The sequence below is a fragment of the Rhipicephalus microplus genome, chromosome 4 (assembly GCF_043290135.1).
Source record: "Rhipicephalus microplus isolate Deutch F79 chromosome 4, USDA_Rmic, whole genome shotgun sequence".
Lineage (NCBI taxonomy): Eukaryota > Metazoa > Arthropoda > Arachnida > Ixodida > Ixodidae > Rhipicephalus > Rhipicephalus microplus.
Genome location: NC_134703.1, coordinates 48,531,125 through 48,547,798, shown reverse-complemented (window position 1 = coordinate 48,547,798; position 16,674 = coordinate 48,531,125). Strand labels below are relative to the sequence as shown.

Genomic DNA, 16,674 nt, shown 5'->3' with positions numbered 1-16,674 from the left:
TTTTTCCTACTCATCCTCATGAGTGAGGAGAGATTTGTGCAATTTCACTAAAGGTCTTGGTTCACTAAATAAGTGTACTTTGCTTCAATGAAACTTATGATAAATGGAACAGTCTTATGGATCCCCTTCGAGTTCCATTTAAGAGCAGTCGACTGTAATTCGTTATATCCATATATAAATGTACAATCTACTCTTATTACAATGGACCGTCATGATAAGGAAAAATTGGTCGATTTTCTAGCAAAATCGTTTCGATTTTGCTCAGGAGTAAAGAGCAGGCTAGTTCCACTGATACCTGCTGAATGGATTTAACAGCATGGTTACAAAAGACTTCAGTTACCAGCAGCATTTATTGACAAAATTTTAATGCAAGTTCAGAGTCAGCGAGAGCTGTTACAGTACCGTATAAACCGGGCTATAGGACGAGTGGGAATATAGGTCGATCCCCCCAAGTGCAGGTTACCGAAAAAAAAAAAAAAAGGAAAACAACCCGAAATTGCCGAACGACATTTATTTGCGAATTGAAAACTAAGTGGCCGTAAATCGGGATTCTCACACCAGCAACTAACAGCAAGCTTTAAGAAGTACTAATTAAAACTTACCTCGACAATAAGAGCAGAGGTTCAACACAAGACAAGATTTAATTGAGACACAAAAAGTGGAAGCAAATAGTCGAGAATTAGAATACCATACGCAAAGCTTGCGGACGTTGCGGGCATAGCGGTAGCGTTCAGGAGCCCTCAAAAGGTAAGCGTGGGACGTCAGTATTGGGCTGATGGATATTTAACAGAATTGCCTGCAGTTTCCTTCTTAAGGGGGGACGTGGCAAGTAAAACTAATTTTTTTATTAATGTACTGTTTGTGATGAAATTTGGTGTGTGTATGTGGATGATTGTGAGGATTCCAAATATGAAAACCGTTTTCAAATACCTCTTGTACTTTTTGAGTTACAAGCATAATTATACTAATTAATGCTCTTCACACTTAAAGAGATAATTATTGCTAAATGAAATTATTTTTTCATATTATTATGTTCCCAAAGCATCAACTTGTGCAAAGAAGCTATTAGTTGATTTTTCTAGTTCTTGTAACCATAAATAAAATTTCCAAAACATGAATGTTGTTTTGCGCACACATCGCAGTAATTATAAAATGTGTTCTAAAAATTTTAAATGATGAGTAAGAAGAGAGATAAAGCTTTATTGCACTGCTAAAGGCCTCCTGAGCCTAGTGCAAAAAACGGAACGACTCTATCAGTCTTTGTTAGAAAATGACAGATGTTCTAGCGAAGGCACATAGGCGAAAATCAAGAGTTGAGAAAACTGACTTTGAAAGTTCACTCTTGTTTGGAAGTTCACAACATGGCTAAAACACTCAGAATCCTCCTGGGCAGTAATCCTGAGATGCTGTGGCCTTGGCCTCTGTAGAGCGCAACCCAGTTTTGCGCTTCTTTGTCGTGGAACAATGCGCTTTTTGAGCCCTCTTTACCCTTTTGGCATCCTTTTCGGCTGCTCGCCGCAAAGAGCAGTCTCCTGGATTGAAGCCCAGTTGAGCAGTGATCTCTTGCAGCGCACTCTTGCAGCCACCATTGAAACGGCAGACTGCATCTGCAACTGCACTTTCCACACTTCGAAGGGAGGCGAACTGGCTCTTGGACTGGAGTGACCAAATGAGACTGTTCATACTCTCCACAGCGTTCTGGGTTTTTCCCTGCGCACACCTTTCAAGGAGCTCTTTGTTCGAGAGGCGCTTGTAGATTGGCAGCAGTGCCACTCGCACGTGAGGGGGCAGTTTATGTTTGTGAGGCGGCAGCGGCTCTCCCTTGGCCAATGCCTGATTGTGCGGGCACCAGGAGTCAGTCCCACTTGGGCACAGGTTGTGGTGTGGATCCTGGTCTGTGGATGTTACATGGTAATAAGTGGCCATGATGGCCCTCTCCATGCCAGGAACATCGTTGGGGTGGCTCTTAATCGCCCAGCCATAATAATTCAACTTCTTTATCAGGCCCTGCGTCAGCCGGCCTTTGCCACCCATGCTCAGTCCTCGGCCTTTGGATTTGTGCTCATCAAGAAGGTTGCGCAAGGAAGTGCCCATTCTTTTTTTCACATGGTTCACACACTCCTGTTTCTTAATCACCTTGTAGCCATACACCTTGTCTTGCGTGAGGGCAAGGTACGTACGGCTGTCACCGTCGCAGAGCACATTGATGTATCGAAGCTTGTACTTGGTAAACGATCTTTCAAACATGATCCTAGCTGCTTCTACTTCCATTTGGCCTGCATTAGCATCGGTGTTCTTTTGGCACTGTGGCTTGTGTTTCTCAAGCCACTCCTCATAGTTGTCGTCACCAGGCTTGGGGCCAACAGCACAGCCTTGGCAGTAGTTGGACAGGACACAGTGGTCCAAGACCAAGCCTGTGTACAGCTCGATTACACAGCCCACGCCAATGTGACTTCTGTGCCCCCTCGTCATCCACGTGCCGTCGTAAATGACGTCAATGTTGCCTGGCACTCCTCCTAGGTCCTTGTAAATGTCATGCACCTTCTGTGCACTTTCTGCTTCAATGCGGGTGGCAGCTGATGTGGTGGCAGGGTGGCTGTACTTCCTTTGCAGTCTCTGGTAGGACTTGTGGTGCAGTGCTCGATGCGAAATGTCCATCGCAGAAAAAATGTCATTTATGGCAGATTGTTTCCTGCTAACTGACTGCACAGCCCTCAAAGCACGCACGTTTACCTCAAAGGGGTTCGTTTTTTGTTGCCCGGAGCACCTCGGGGACGACCACGCACTGTTCACTCTGCCACAATTGTCACAAAAAAGTTCCATCCTCGCCGCGAGTCCAAGGCAGTGCGTAGTCTCGAGGCGTATCGACCCTTCGTCGCACTTGTTGCACTTTACTGACGAAAGCAGACCGTTCAGCATCTTCTTATTTACAATGAAGAATGTGGAGTCCTTACCGCCGTCATTTTCGTCGCAGCCTTCGTTCAGAAGCTCGAGCTTCCGCTTTGAAGCGGACTTCGATGCTACGGCATCCAAAACATCCCGCCTTGTCTGCGCCCGCTGCGCGATTTCTTCACTGCTCGGAATCTGGGCCGAAACTCGCGATAGAATGTTCGACGCGCGCACGCCCGGAGTTGCAACGGCTGCCGACGCGGTGCCACCGCAATCGGGTTCGCGAGAGCGTCCATCACGGTCGACGGCATCCGGCGGTCTGACATACGACGATGTGGCACCTTCCACACTCTCGGCCTCACAACAATCAGCGAAGGGTCTGAGTAGAGGCTCCGTGACGTGACGCTCGAAGAGCATGCTCCGTCCGGAACTGCGACTGGGACGGCAGCCGCAGTCGTCTGCCCTTTGTTCCAAGCTTTCCGACGCTTGCCGTACTTGTGGACGCTCCGGAACTTTTTTTGCGGCAACATAGCACCGCAGTATGAGCAAGCACTCAGAAGAGACCACCGATGTAACAAAGCTTGGTAAAAAAAGCACGCGAACTATCACAAAAACAGCAAACTGGCAAAAAACGAAGCGCACGCCGGATGATTCTCGACACGGCGGCCGCAGATGCGCTCGCGCTTCCAAGGTTGCCAAGGTGCGCGGCGCAGCTTTGACCAGTAAGAGGTCGCGCCTGCTACCACGTGACCCGCGCAGCCAATTGCCGTTCTTCGTTTTCGTTTTTTTACTTGCTCCTCGCGTTTTTTATTTTCATTCGGCGAAATACGAGACTGCGACCATCGGGAAGCCGGCTTTCTCCTCTTTCCAAAGCTACCAAAATGGCGGCCCACGGTCAACAACTTGGCGCGTTTGTGCGGCGTGAACAACACCGTTTCAGGGGCTTTTTTTTTTGCACTTTTTGGCGACTAGCCTCGGCAAAAACACTATTTGCGGGATTTGTAGCGCACGTTTCGCTGTAATATTTTAGAACAAGGAAGTTGAAGGTCTGAAGATTACGAAAAAAAATAAATCAGAAAATCGCATATTTTGACCAAAATCGGCACTTTACTTGCCGCGCCCCCCCTTAAGAAATAAAGTTTATCATCAATCCCAGTTTTAGGCACACGGCAGGCCCAAACGCGTCTTGGTGGCTTTCAGCAGCCATCACCAGTAGCGAACACAAAACTCGTAGACTCCGAAGGGCCTACCGGCGGCCCTGTTGCCGTTTTTTAGTGCATTATCTATCGCTTGCAACTTGAAAACAGCCGTACAGCTTCAGTATCGCCTCATAACTTGACAAGGTTACCGACGCAACATACAAAACACACCGCAACGCACACTGGCCACTTCGGCTTGGCTCGAGTTGGATTGAATTTGTGCAATAGTACGCTTGATGCTTAAGAGATGGCGCTAGATAACGTGCGCTATCGTCATCAATGGCTGAAAAGAGCAGACGACATTATTGCAGCAGTTTTCGGTGGTGCGATAATTATTCGAGGAAAAAAGAAATCTTATTTTTGTTGGGCGATGTGGGGGGTGCGAGAATTGTGCGAGTGCGAGTATTACACGAGTAAATACGGTAAGCTTGGCCTCGAACTCGTCTGGAAACTTCTGACAAATGGATATGCGCCACCGGAAAGAAAATCTTTTGCGTCTCATGAATCGATGCACCCAAGAATTCGGTGCACGAAACTCTTCTCTAATAAGCCCAGCTTCTGGAGCGAGTTGCACAGTTTTCTTGCGAATGGTATTCACGGTCACTGGCAGCGAGCACGCATGAACTTCCCACACAAAGTTCCCTAGCGTTTTCTCCAGCTGCGGATGAACCGCACTTTGCCCACGAAATGACATTTTCCAAAGATTGCACATCTGCAGCTTCCCTTTCTGCATCCTCCAATAGCGCACGCTTTTTTCTGATACACCAAAGCGGCGCAGAGCAGTCTTAATCCCATTTGCTTCTGTGAACTCAACATCCTCTATTTTAAACGCAGCTGAGTACTGCCTTCTCGTACCGCTACTCATATTCAGTGAACGAAAAAAAGATCACTAAAAGTGAAACACAATGTCAAGCGGAGTGAGAACTTAGAACAGATCGGAGGAAAGTCACGAACTCTAAAAAACAGACAAGAGAAAAAAACAACCTGCTATTGGATTTGAATGCACATATGGCCGTGTCCAGCTTCTCATGCACATGCAAGCCACATGTTGCCAGACAGCAGTGCACTGTCGGCTAGACACCGCTATATAAGACGAGGGGCGACTTTAGCTCGTTGTTTTATTGAAAATATCTCGACTTATATTCCGGTTTATACAGTAGGTGCAGGGACGCTAAGCAGCCTCGGCACTGCAGCCAGGCTTAGGCTGATTGAAGTTTTCAGCAGGCTTCTTCAGCCACCTCTGTGGATTTAGGCCACAGAATACAGTCAAACGTCGTTATAACGAAGTTGAAGGGGAAGTAAAAATTATTTGTTATAACCATTAGTTTATAGCCAATATCAATTTTTACCGACAATTAGCCAGCTAGAGAGAATGTGCATGCACGCCAACGAATATCACAGCAGCCCGCCGCGAGGAGAAAAACGGCCGTCAGAAGGCCAAAAATGGCAAAATAACAAAGAACGATGCACTTCATTACCGCAAAATTCAGCGCACGAGCTGGCAGATCACTTCGAAGAAAATTGGTCCTTAATATTATTGACTTTTGCCGACTCTTCCTCACGCGGATGATTGCTTTTTCAGCTGCAGCAGCTATTCTGAGTCCGCATTCGCCGACATCGTAAGCACCAAAGAAGCAGCACAGCAGCTCTGTCGCATCCAGCGCTTGCGTGGGCGTCGGTACATCTGGTTCGCCAACATTAGGCTCAAGGTGTCGACACATTCGTCACTGTCGTCATGCACGTTTGTCACCAGGGGCAAAATTTCCACATCTGACAAAACTTTGGTTGTCACCGCGTCAGCATCTGGTGCCAACATACATGTGGAAAATGTCGCAGTCAGGCACAACGCCAGCGTCAAGGAGAGCGTACGACGACGTCAGGGCTCGGTCGCCCGCGGGACCTAGCGACATCACTGAAATCTTGGCCACTTTTTTTTTCTTGACGCCAGACTCAACGGCTTTCAACATTGCCGACTTCTGCTCGACTGTTTTTATTTTTGCGCTTACGTTTGCCGCTGCTGTTGTTTTGTCTATCTCGCGTCTTGCGGCAGAAACTGACAGAGGTGGTGTTGCTCTTCCACAGGGAACGACAAGGAAGAAACCCACAATCTCCACCGCCCGGGTGGCGTGCGAGGACCCGGTGCGGAGCGGCGAAGTTGAAGGGGAGGAGGAGGTCAGATATGTGGGTGGGCCAACGAGTTCTACAGGAGAGGGGAGGCCGGCTGACGCGCACGCTCGTGCGAGTTGCTGCGCGGTCGAGTCTATTAGTTCGTGAGGAAAGGGGAGGCAGAGAGACTCGCTCCCACAGGCGTGTTGGCAGACCGCAGGCGGCTTCAGGGGAGCGCAAGGCGCGAGTTTTGGCTTCCCGCAGTTGTGATGAGACGTAAATTGTCTTGTGCTATAAGATATTGAATTTACGTATACCAAAATGATCAGTAAATGCTCATTGCAGATGAAGAATAGTTCGTTATATTCATTTTGTGAAAATTTTCACTTTGTTAAAAAGAGGTTTTAAATATATGGGCATCTATGGGAACTTTAAGTGGAATTACAATTGCTTTGTTATATCCCACTTCGTTATAACGATGTTTTACTGTACAGGGAAATATACCAGCTGTAATGTATCTGTGCATTGCCCCAAACAAGTGGAGCTGATCTGGTGTGTCTTTGGGGGCATGTTTCCAGGAGTTCTTTCCTGTGAGCAAGAGGAGTCCGGAAAACTTCACAGCCACGTTCAAGGCACATGGTATCTCTCAGCTGCTGGACTACCAGGTAACTACCAGTGCCCTTGGCTAGAGCATTGTGATACAGTAATACCTCGTTAACTCGGCCGTAAAAACCAGGAAAAATTTGAGATAAGATTTTCGAGATAAGCAAAGTTGCGCTGATCGCTGAGAAAAATTAGTGCTTTTCAGAAAAAAAAAATCACTACTTGCCAGCTGTTCAGCAGCAGTTTCTAATCTTTCTTCTCGTGCAGGTTTAAAAGAGAGAGAAAAAAAATGAGATACGAAAGATTTAACCAGCTGGGTTTTGTCGCACTGCCATTTTATTTAGCAGAAAAAAACTGCCCTATGGTCGTCTGCTTTGCAGTCTTACTCGGTCCTCGGAAGGTGTTCTCCAGCTTCTTGGATGCGCCGCATCAGTCAATCTTCCCCGCCGCTGCATTCGACCTTATTTCGAAGCTAGCGCAGAAAGTTTTTCGTCTGTGAAGATGTCCGCACCTCTCAAGGTCGATCGTCATCGCTGTCGTCTCTGCTGTCCCCTATGTTAGTGGCCGTCTGAATGATTTTAGGGTCCATCATTTCTCTGGTCACCGCCACATCCTGCTCACTCAGGGTGTACTCCAGAGAATTCATGTTTCGGTGGCACTGTTACCTGTTCGCTTGATGACACCTTGACACAGTTCCTCACAGTCTGTGAAGTGATCTGTCTCTGTTGTCTCTGCGTCTGGAAAAATAGCGGCACGTGAAAACCCAGCATGCGTAAAGCAGTTGGCGATAGCCGCTGCACGAACTTGCTTTCAAGTGCTGCTGATAAGATGATTCACCCAGCAGGTGAATTTCGTAGCCTTTGCCATTTTCATAAGACAACAAAATTCTGTAGAGAAGGCTCTTTCGGTAGATTTATCGGGCCCTTCGATGACACCTTGGTCTATCGGCTACAGAACAGACTTTATATTTGCGGGCAGAAACTCAATTGTCATTGCCTTCAAATTCTCTATTTTGCTGTGGCCTGGCAGTTGCCGAAAATAAACAGGACTTTTCTGTTTTTCTTGGCCATCTTGTTATATATAGTGTGAACGTACTCTTTGAAACAAGTAGCAGTTTTCCACGCTGCTCTATTCGTGAAATAGATAATGACATTTGGCAGTCTGGCATTTCTGAAGCACCTAGGGATAAGAGTATTGCCAATAATGAATAGCGGCAGCTTCTCTTCACCTGTGGTATTGGCCCCTTAAAAGGACAGTGACCTGGTCCTTCGATTCTTTCACTCCAGAGTACACTCCACCCTACGGTGTGAAAGTGCGGCTCGGCAACATTTTATAAAAAAGTGCAGCCTCGTCCAGGTTGAAAATGTCGCGGTCGGCGTAACTCTCGCAACTCAGCAAGCCGGCTGCTGCGCCAATTGTCTGCAGTGGCTGTGTCGACAGTGCCGGTCTCGGTGTGCAGTGACTTGAACACCACACTGTTCTTTTTCTTGAAGTGGTCAAACCACCTGCTGGTGCAACTGAAGTTCGTGTGCCCCATTTGCAAGGCCAGAGCGTCTGGCTTCTTCATCATTATTCCCCGCTTGACGGGGAGGTTGGCCGCCCTTGCATTTCACAGCCATACCATCAATGCCACTTCAACATCTGGGAACTTCGATCCTTCAACCCGCTTCTGCTGGCTGAAGAAGCTCTGCTGAAATCCATCCAGCACCTTCTGCTTGTTTTTCAGCACTGTCGAATGCGTACACAAACGGATGCCGAATTCCTGCGCGATGCTCGATTTTGTTTGGCCTCCTTTCTCCACATCCTTAATTGGGGCAACCTTTCTTTTCAGCATTAGTGACTGGCACTGCTTTTTGTCATTCTTGCCGCACTCGCGCTAAGGTGCCGCTCCTCAAAGTCCGCAAAAATCCGTACCGCTCTGTTTGCACACATTAATGGAAATCACCTCGGAGAAAATCCCACGTACTGCACTCGCAGTCAGCAAAAAATTCGTACCGCGTGGTTTGCGCAGACGAACCGAAAGCACACCTCTGGGATAATCACGTGCACTGCACTAAGTGAACGAGACAAACTGCTCCAAGCAAGGGCAGAGCCCCCTGCTCAGCGTATGTGTTACGTGATGTGCCACAAGGTTGCTTGAGAAAGTTATATGTCACTGGGTTTAGACTTCGCGTTCGTGCAAAGCATCGACGCAGCGGCAAACACGGCTAACTAATAATAAAATAAAATAAATGAACTTCAGGCGCGGCAGCATCGTGCGAATCTTGTGAAATGGTTCAGTGGTGGAATTTTCATTCTCCCGGTCAAGTTTTCGAGTTATTCGCAATCTGACCTGAACATGCTTTGTCAAGATAAAGGGGAAAATATACAAGGTACGTATAGGAAAATGTAAGGTGCCGCGGAAAGTTTCCACTTGGCCAATTTTTTTGAGATATGCGAGTGAGTTTAGAAGGTATTACTGTATATAACTTTTTTTAAATGCGCATTTATTGGATCTGACGCCTTTGCACTGTAAAATTTGTGACAGTACAGTCGAACCCCTTTATAAGAGACACTTGATAGAGGAGACGAATGGGTATAAGAGACACTAGTATGCCAACAGTAAAATACGGGTTGATAGGAAAATGCACACATGGTACCCTGTTTATAAGAGGCATCTCGTATAAAAGCAAGAATTGCTGCCCGGAGCATGCCTCTTATAAAGGGGTTTAGGAATTCCTATTTACCTAGATTCTACCATACAGTCCAGTCTCCTTAAGGGGAGATGCTACTCGAAAAACGATTTTCTTTAATAAGAGTCTGAATTTAACACAAATTGGCATGCTAATAGTTTTTTTCTCCTCTTTTCAAATATGTCATTTATTTTCATGTAGATTGCTTGGTTTTCTTTCTGCAGGTCAGATACTGCAAAATTATGGGCATTGTTATGCAACAATTCTGACCTATAAAAATTTGAGATAAAGCATGCAGATATAGCTGACTATGATCCTTTGGAACTGTAGAGTGCAAAAAACTATATAAATTTTGTGTGTAAAAAGGTGAAATACAATAATAAAATAGAAAAATTTACTATGGCTCTAGTTGCCAAGGGCTTTCAATGTTAAGTAATTTTTGAAAAACATAATCAAGCAGCACTGACAATCTGAATAGATACTTGCACTCTATGGGCCTTCATCATGCTATGTGCAAAATTTCATAGAGGTATGACAATTCTAAGTATATGAACTAGCGTGTATAAGAAGCACAGATCACACAAAACTACAAAAGGAGAAAAACCCATTTGAAAGTTTGAAGCCTTTTTTTATCACAGAGTTGTTAGAAATGCATAATCTTTGGCCATAATGTTCAACAGAACTTTGAAAAGCACTGCAAGTTACTAGAACTGTCCTGCAGCATAGGTTGTGCCCTCACGGTCCTTGCGAGCACTCTCTTCTAGCCGTGCCCTTTTCACTCCACGACGACAATGGGCTTTGTTTCTGCTGTCAGACGCTCGGACATTCTCTTGATGCGCCTCGCATCGCGGGAATCACTGAAAGTAACTAGATCTCTAGATGGCAGTATGTTGAGCTCTTCCAGGATGTGCTCGAAAGTAGCATGACCCTTGTTGAACCACAGGATTGCCATAGCTGCGGCAGTCTCGACAACCGTTCGGGAGACAAACTTAGTCTTGGGGCAAAGTAGCCAAATTTTGCTGTTCAGGGATTCCGATGCGTTCTGGGTTTTCCCTTTGATGCATCGAGCAAGGAGCTTCTCATCCGTTAGCCGCTTATAAATGGGCAAAACAGCCAATCCCTGTGCTTTTGTCAGGAGAGGTGTGTGGCGTGGTGCAGGTTCACCAAGTGCTTCAGCGCGTTGATTTTTGCACCACGACTCTGTTCCTGCAGGGCAAAACTTGTGGCTGCCAGCATTGTCAGTAGAGCATGAGTGGAAGTACGAAGCCCATACTGCAATGTACATATCCTGTACACTCCCCCTGTTGCTTGTTATGGCAATTTGATAGTATGTTTGGAGCTTCTGAATGGCTGGCTCTTTCATTTTCTGCCCTCGTGGTAATGGCACATGCAGCTTCCGTAGCACGGTGCCAAGTCTCTTGGCCACATGATTAGTGCAGTCTTCTTTTTCTATATTGACAGCACCATAGACTTTTGACTCTGCAACTGCACTATATGCTTTGCTGTCACCGTCACTCAAGAATGTCATGAAATGCAGTGGGGTGTCATAAGTCAATGTTCTCTGCCAAATGCGCATTGCAGCCTCCGTTTCCATGGCATGGGAGGAACAGTCTGCATTTTTTTCACAGACTGGGCCATGGAATGCCTGCCACACTTCCTTGTCTGGGCCCATATCCTTGTGCCTACTGCATGTCAGGCAGTAATTTGATATGACCTCGAAGTCTAAACAGAGGCCAGTATCTAAGGAGATAACTGCGCCAATCCCGTTGTGGCTTTTGTGGCCCCTCTTCTGCCAAGTGCCGTCGAACATAACAGCCACATCAGTTTCGCCTGCTACTTCTTTCGTCAACTCTCTGGATCGGTGCAAGTTTTCACTCACAGCTGCCATGGCAGCGGTGTGCACCTTCTTTGCTATTGAAAAAAAATCCTCGGTGGGGCATTGGCTTTGGGTGTCCAATAATGGAGCAAAATCTCGACAATTGCTCATGCCCAATGCCGACAGCGCGTGCAGCCACCTCCGCCTTCACATTTACAGCGAAACTATCTCGGGAGCTCCCGCTGTCGTACCGTTGGCTCACTCGGCTGCTGCCGTCCGCCGTAACACGCAGTGACGTATAGGAGCACGAAAGAACAGTCGCTGAGCATTCGCTGTTTTCGCAATGAAGTTCGAGGAGCGACGAAAGTTCCTTGCGCTTTTCTGCCGGCTCCCGAACGGCAAGTTTTTAAATACCCCAAGCAGGGCATGCCGCACCTGCCACAAGTGCCGTCAGCAAGAGGGTGTCGCACAAAACTGTCGTTGCACAAACCTCATCGCGCTGTCTTTCGTCTTTTTCGAAGAAGCCGAGCTTCTTTTCCGAAGCACTGACGAAAGAAAGCGCAGTGTCAATCCCTTCATCGCAGCCACTGTCGCTCGCGCACTCGTCGATGCCGCCGTCAGGCCTAGCACACGTAGGCGCGTTCTCGTTCGTCGCCGTCGTTCGGGGCGCTTTACGCCGCCTTCCCTTGAACTTGTGCTTCGTTCGAAACTTCTGCGGTCTCACGTTGCACTTTTTCAGGCTTGTCATCGCGGAAATATGCGTAGACGCGCAGATAAGCAGACGTACCAAATGCCGATGGCCGCCACCAACACAGCTGACAATGACTCGGTAGCCAATGGCGATGCGGCTTAGGGTGCCGCGCGTTTCAAACCGCTCAAACCACGTGATAAAAAGGCCTCGTTTTTTATTTTTTTTGTCCACGTACGAAACTGGCGGTCGTCGGAGCTGTAAGAAGAAGGCCGGACGCAACTTTCCCAACCGATTGCGATGGCGGGCGGCACTGCGACGGGGAGCAGCGCGCAGTCAAAGATGGCCATTGTCGGCGCAAATTCACGAAATTTTGAGCCACCGCGATGCCTTCATACACATTTTTTTGCATTTTGCGGTTCGAATTTAATTTTGAAATTTTCACAGATGAAAGAAGGTTTGAAGATTACAATGCAATAAAAATCAGAAATACGAGAAATTTTGCTAAAAACGCGATTTTTCGATTCGCATCTCCCCTTAATATGTACCTGCTTTAAACGTACTAAGGGATAAAATGTAGTTGCCACGAATCCTGGACAGAGTACCATACAGCCTAATATATTCGCTAACCGCTTAAAATGGGTGAAGCCATCCGTTGTTGGCGAAGTTGTGTTCACAGAATGCAGTGGCAAATCGGAATGTTCTACGTCATGGGTGAGTGAAATATGGTCAAGTGACCCTGCGAAAATCTAGTTTCAGGCCAGCATTTTTTTTATTTTGAATTTTCTAAGTCGAATAATTTCAGATTGCATGCCGTTATCACTGCTGTTTTTGCTGTATTAGTCTGGCTGTAATTCAGTCCACACAACTTCCAAAAAAACATTGGGGGTTAAATAGTGTTGGAGGGCCCCGTTAAACATTTAGCGAGCGAATATATTAGGCTGTATGGAACTCTGTCCGGGATTCGTCGCAACTACATTTTAGCCCTGAGTACGTTTAAAGCACGTACATATTAAGAAGATTGGACTCTATGGGAAATTTAGGCAAATAGGAATTGCTAAATGGAACAACTTTTAAATCGATTAGTCCTGTGCTTGCAAAAGTGCAAAAGAAAGTTGCAATAAATGGGACCAAATAGTTTGTAACCATCTGTCCACGTTTCATGCTAGTCTTACAATTCTTGAGAGAAGTTGCATGAAGTGGTCAATGCTCTCGTCAATACCACGTTTTGAAATAATGTTCTTTGCAGATTTGCAGGTGTTGGCAGTAGTAATATTGTTCAGACTCAATGGATGAATTGAATGTTAATCTATCGTTGCAGAAAGCACAGGAGGCATCGAGTGTCAAGAAGGACCTCCAGCAGCAGGTCAGCAACATGCTCAAGAACGAAGTACCAGTCAAGGAGATCATTCAGAGTGTGAAGGAATACATGACCAAGTACTCACTGCCCGAACACGATGTGGCTGTGCTGGTAAATAGCCTTTTATGACGTTCATAAGCTTGGGTCATTGTCCTGATGGAAATTTTGGCCTAGACTGCCTAGTAACTTTGCAGTGCCGGGAGAGGCCTTGTTTTCTGGTTCATGGAAGGAAAGGCAGGGATGTTAACCAGTTGGCTGCCTGGTGGTCAACAGCTATGAGCAAGCGCTCTGCAACGGGGCACCTAACACGCTGAGTGTGCTAAAGCCAAGCAGTCACACTCTTGACATTTTGTTGAACGGCAGGAAAAAGCGTCAAGGCCTCCTTTTTGCCATCCTGATCATATGCGCACACCAAGAGCAAGCAAGACGCACACACCTAACACACATGTCAGGATGCGTGGAACAGCTGGGGGCCCGTTTCTAGTCGAAAAACGAAACTAATTCAAGCCAGCGTGGCTGGCGTCACGGAGCGGTGGAGACGGGCAAAGGAATTGTGATCAAAAGGAGAGAGAAGATTTGCGAGAGAAGGGCAAAGAGTTGCAATAGAGTGAAGAGAGGGGAGGATACTGCGGGAGGGCAACCGTGAAAACCAAAACATGCGGAAAGGAGGCAGGTTGGGTAGCTTGCTTGAAAGGTCCGTGAAACTCGCAACTTGCGCGTAGATAAACTTGAAAGAGGGCCTGCATGCACAGAAGTCGTACAGGGCCACCTGGACCTGCACGCACGGCAGTGTTAAAAAAATTGGTGGCCATGGTCAAAAAATCGTTTTGTTGCGTCGGTGGGTTTACGTGACCACACCGACTTCGATATTTCGCTATTCCTTCTGCGCAAATTAACAGCCATTTTCACGCTTCCGCACTCGTGTGAAGGGCATGCTGAGCCGAGTGCGATGTGAGCGAGAACAGATCCTAAACACAAAACGAATCCCTAAAGATCAGAGTCGGTGTGGTAGCGTACGCGCTTGCGCTAGACAGACGATCGGATACAGTCGGTGGCCGACGATGTTGGCAAATGGCCTCGTCACTCCAGGCTGGTAAGGCCAACGACAGTAACAGCGATCACAAACAGGGGAGATGGCCGACCAGTCTTCGAAAGAACGGTGGCAGTGTGAAAACACTGGCCTCGTCTGGCAATGTGGGGTGCTCAGAGTAGGGGGGGGGGGACAAAGGATGGAGGGGTGCATTACAAAAAGCGGTTGGGGAAAGCGGCAACTAGAAGGCGCAGTGGCAGGGTCGACGTTTAACAGTAAGAATGTATGGGCACCTCGCCGATGCCTGATCGGTGGTCGAAAGTGGTTTCCCGGGAAGTCGGCAGAGCTCTGGCCCTGTTTGCTGTAACCGATTGGCGGTGCTTGGAGACGTTCGTTGTAAGTGTGATTTTGTGCCATTGAACTAATGTATCTTTCACGGTCACCCTGATATTGTTCGTTTTAAGCGAAAGTTCGTTTTAAGTGGGGCCGTTATATGTGGCCTCGACTGTAAAGCTAAGGGTGGACTTAGTACATCCGACCGTGATTGCTCATGGCACTTGGTGCGGTTGACTGTGTAGCACTTTTGTGATAATTATGAAGCATAAGGCAATACTATGCAGGGCTGTGCACACACAGCGCCTAGAAGTGTTATTGAAGCCGCGGTTGTGTGCGCAGCTGTGGACAACCCAGATGTCTGGCATGGATTGGAACAAGAAGGAAGAGCTAGTGGCGGACCAAGCATTGAAGCATCTGAAGCAGTACACTCCTCTGCTCGAAGCATTCACGACCACCCCACGTGCGGAGGTAGCGCTGCTGGTCAAAGTCCAGGAGTTTTGCTACGACAACATGAACTTCATGAAGGTATTCCAGAAGATTGTTATCCTCTTCTACAAGACTGATGTGCTCAGCGAGGACTCTATCCTCAAGTGGTACAAGGGTGCCCACTCACCCAAGGGCAAGAGCGTGTTCCTCGAACAAATGAAGCGCTTCGTCGAGTGGCTCCAGAATGCCGAGGAAGGTGAGACTGAATTTTCTTATTCGGGGTTAAAAGTGTGTTGCAGGATCTAGCGGCAATGCAATTAGGCTAATTTCTGAAGAAATTTACATCGTAGCAAATGTGTGCTAAGTACATATTAGTTGCTCTTTTGTGCACATGCCTTGCTTTTGTCACAAATTTCATTATGCATAGCAGTGTAAATGAGCGCTTGTTTATTGTTTGACCTCTACTGCTCTAATTCCTGAAGGTTTTAGTTTGCTGAAGCGCTTCACTTGGTTCCATCCAGCGATGCCAGTCAGGGGGGTAGCCGAGTGGCTTCTGAACCATAAGGCTGTGGCAGCAATCCCCAAATTTTATTCCAGGTCGGCACCTTGGTCGTGGATGATTAAATGTGAATTTTGCATATGGAGGAGATAACTTGGGGTCTGAGGATTTTATAGTGCTTTTTAAAAATAGGAAACATTGCCCTTCCATAGTAGAGGCTGTGTCGATTTTCTGAATGGCGTGCTATTGAATGATCTTGAAGGCCACGAGTTGTATCTTGTGGGTACTGGGGGCCGCAAACACCTGAACCAGAAAAGTAGAAATTCTCGCAGGTCATGACACGTAGCAGAGTAAATTTCGGCCAGTGCGCCACTCTTTAGCACCTTTGCCTCTGTAGTTTCCAGCATATTCATGAGCGCACACAGATAACAGTGCTCAGTTTGTGAAGTAACTCGTCTTACCAAGAGATTTGTGAAGCAGCAGTTGTATAGTAAAAGTCATTATGGGATTACTTTGAAAGGTCTGTAGGTGATAGAGGTGTTTCGAATGCTTTAGCACTCTGTTAAGTAAGCATCACACCTTCAGTTTTTACATGATTGGTGTTTGGTCTTTGAGCAGTGCACCTTTGATTGCGTCACTTAAATTTTTCTCTTGTTTTCGGTGCGCAGAGTCTGAGGGGGAAGACTAAAAGGTGTACCCTGCATGTGGCAAAGCCCAGCGATTTTCCTTGCTTGCAACCCTGCCAGTCAAGCACAAATATGTATTATACGAATCAAATAACGAGAAAAAAAAGAAAGCGCACCGGGTGGATGGGTTGGACATTCCTGGGCTTATGCCACAGCCTCGTCACCTTTCTATTCATCACCGCCTAGACTGACGACGATCACCACAAAACCACTACGCTGCCAGCGCTGCTGCCACCTCATCTTGAAGACAAGTTGTTGGAAAAAGGCAATGGAAAGAAAGCACTCTTGAGGGCAAGGGAAAGAAAAGGAAAAAAAAAAAGATGCCACCGAAAGGAGCAGTTTGCCTCTCTCTCTCTTTCTCTGG

General features: G+C 47.0%; 1 protein-coding gene across 1 annotated transcript in view; it reads left to right on the top strand.

Annotated features, from left to right (window-relative positions):
* Window positions 1-16,645, top strand: part of kra (basic leucine zipper and W2 domain-containing protein kra) — a 32,432-nt gene extending 15,787 nt beyond the window's left edge. The window contains exons 5-8 of the mRNA XM_037422863.2: window positions 6,773-6,859; window positions 13,295-13,444; window positions 15,039-15,381; window positions 16,293-16,645. Of these exons, the coding sequence (XP_037278760.1) occupies window positions 6,773-6,859; window positions 13,295-13,444; window positions 15,039-15,381; window positions 16,293-16,312 (600 nt within the window). The 3' untranslated portion in view covers window positions 16,313-16,645. The remainder of the gene's footprint in view (window positions 1-6,772; window positions 6,860-13,294; window positions 13,445-15,038; window positions 15,382-16,292) is intronic.
* The last annotated feature ends 29 nt before the right edge of the window (window positions 16,646-16,674 follow it).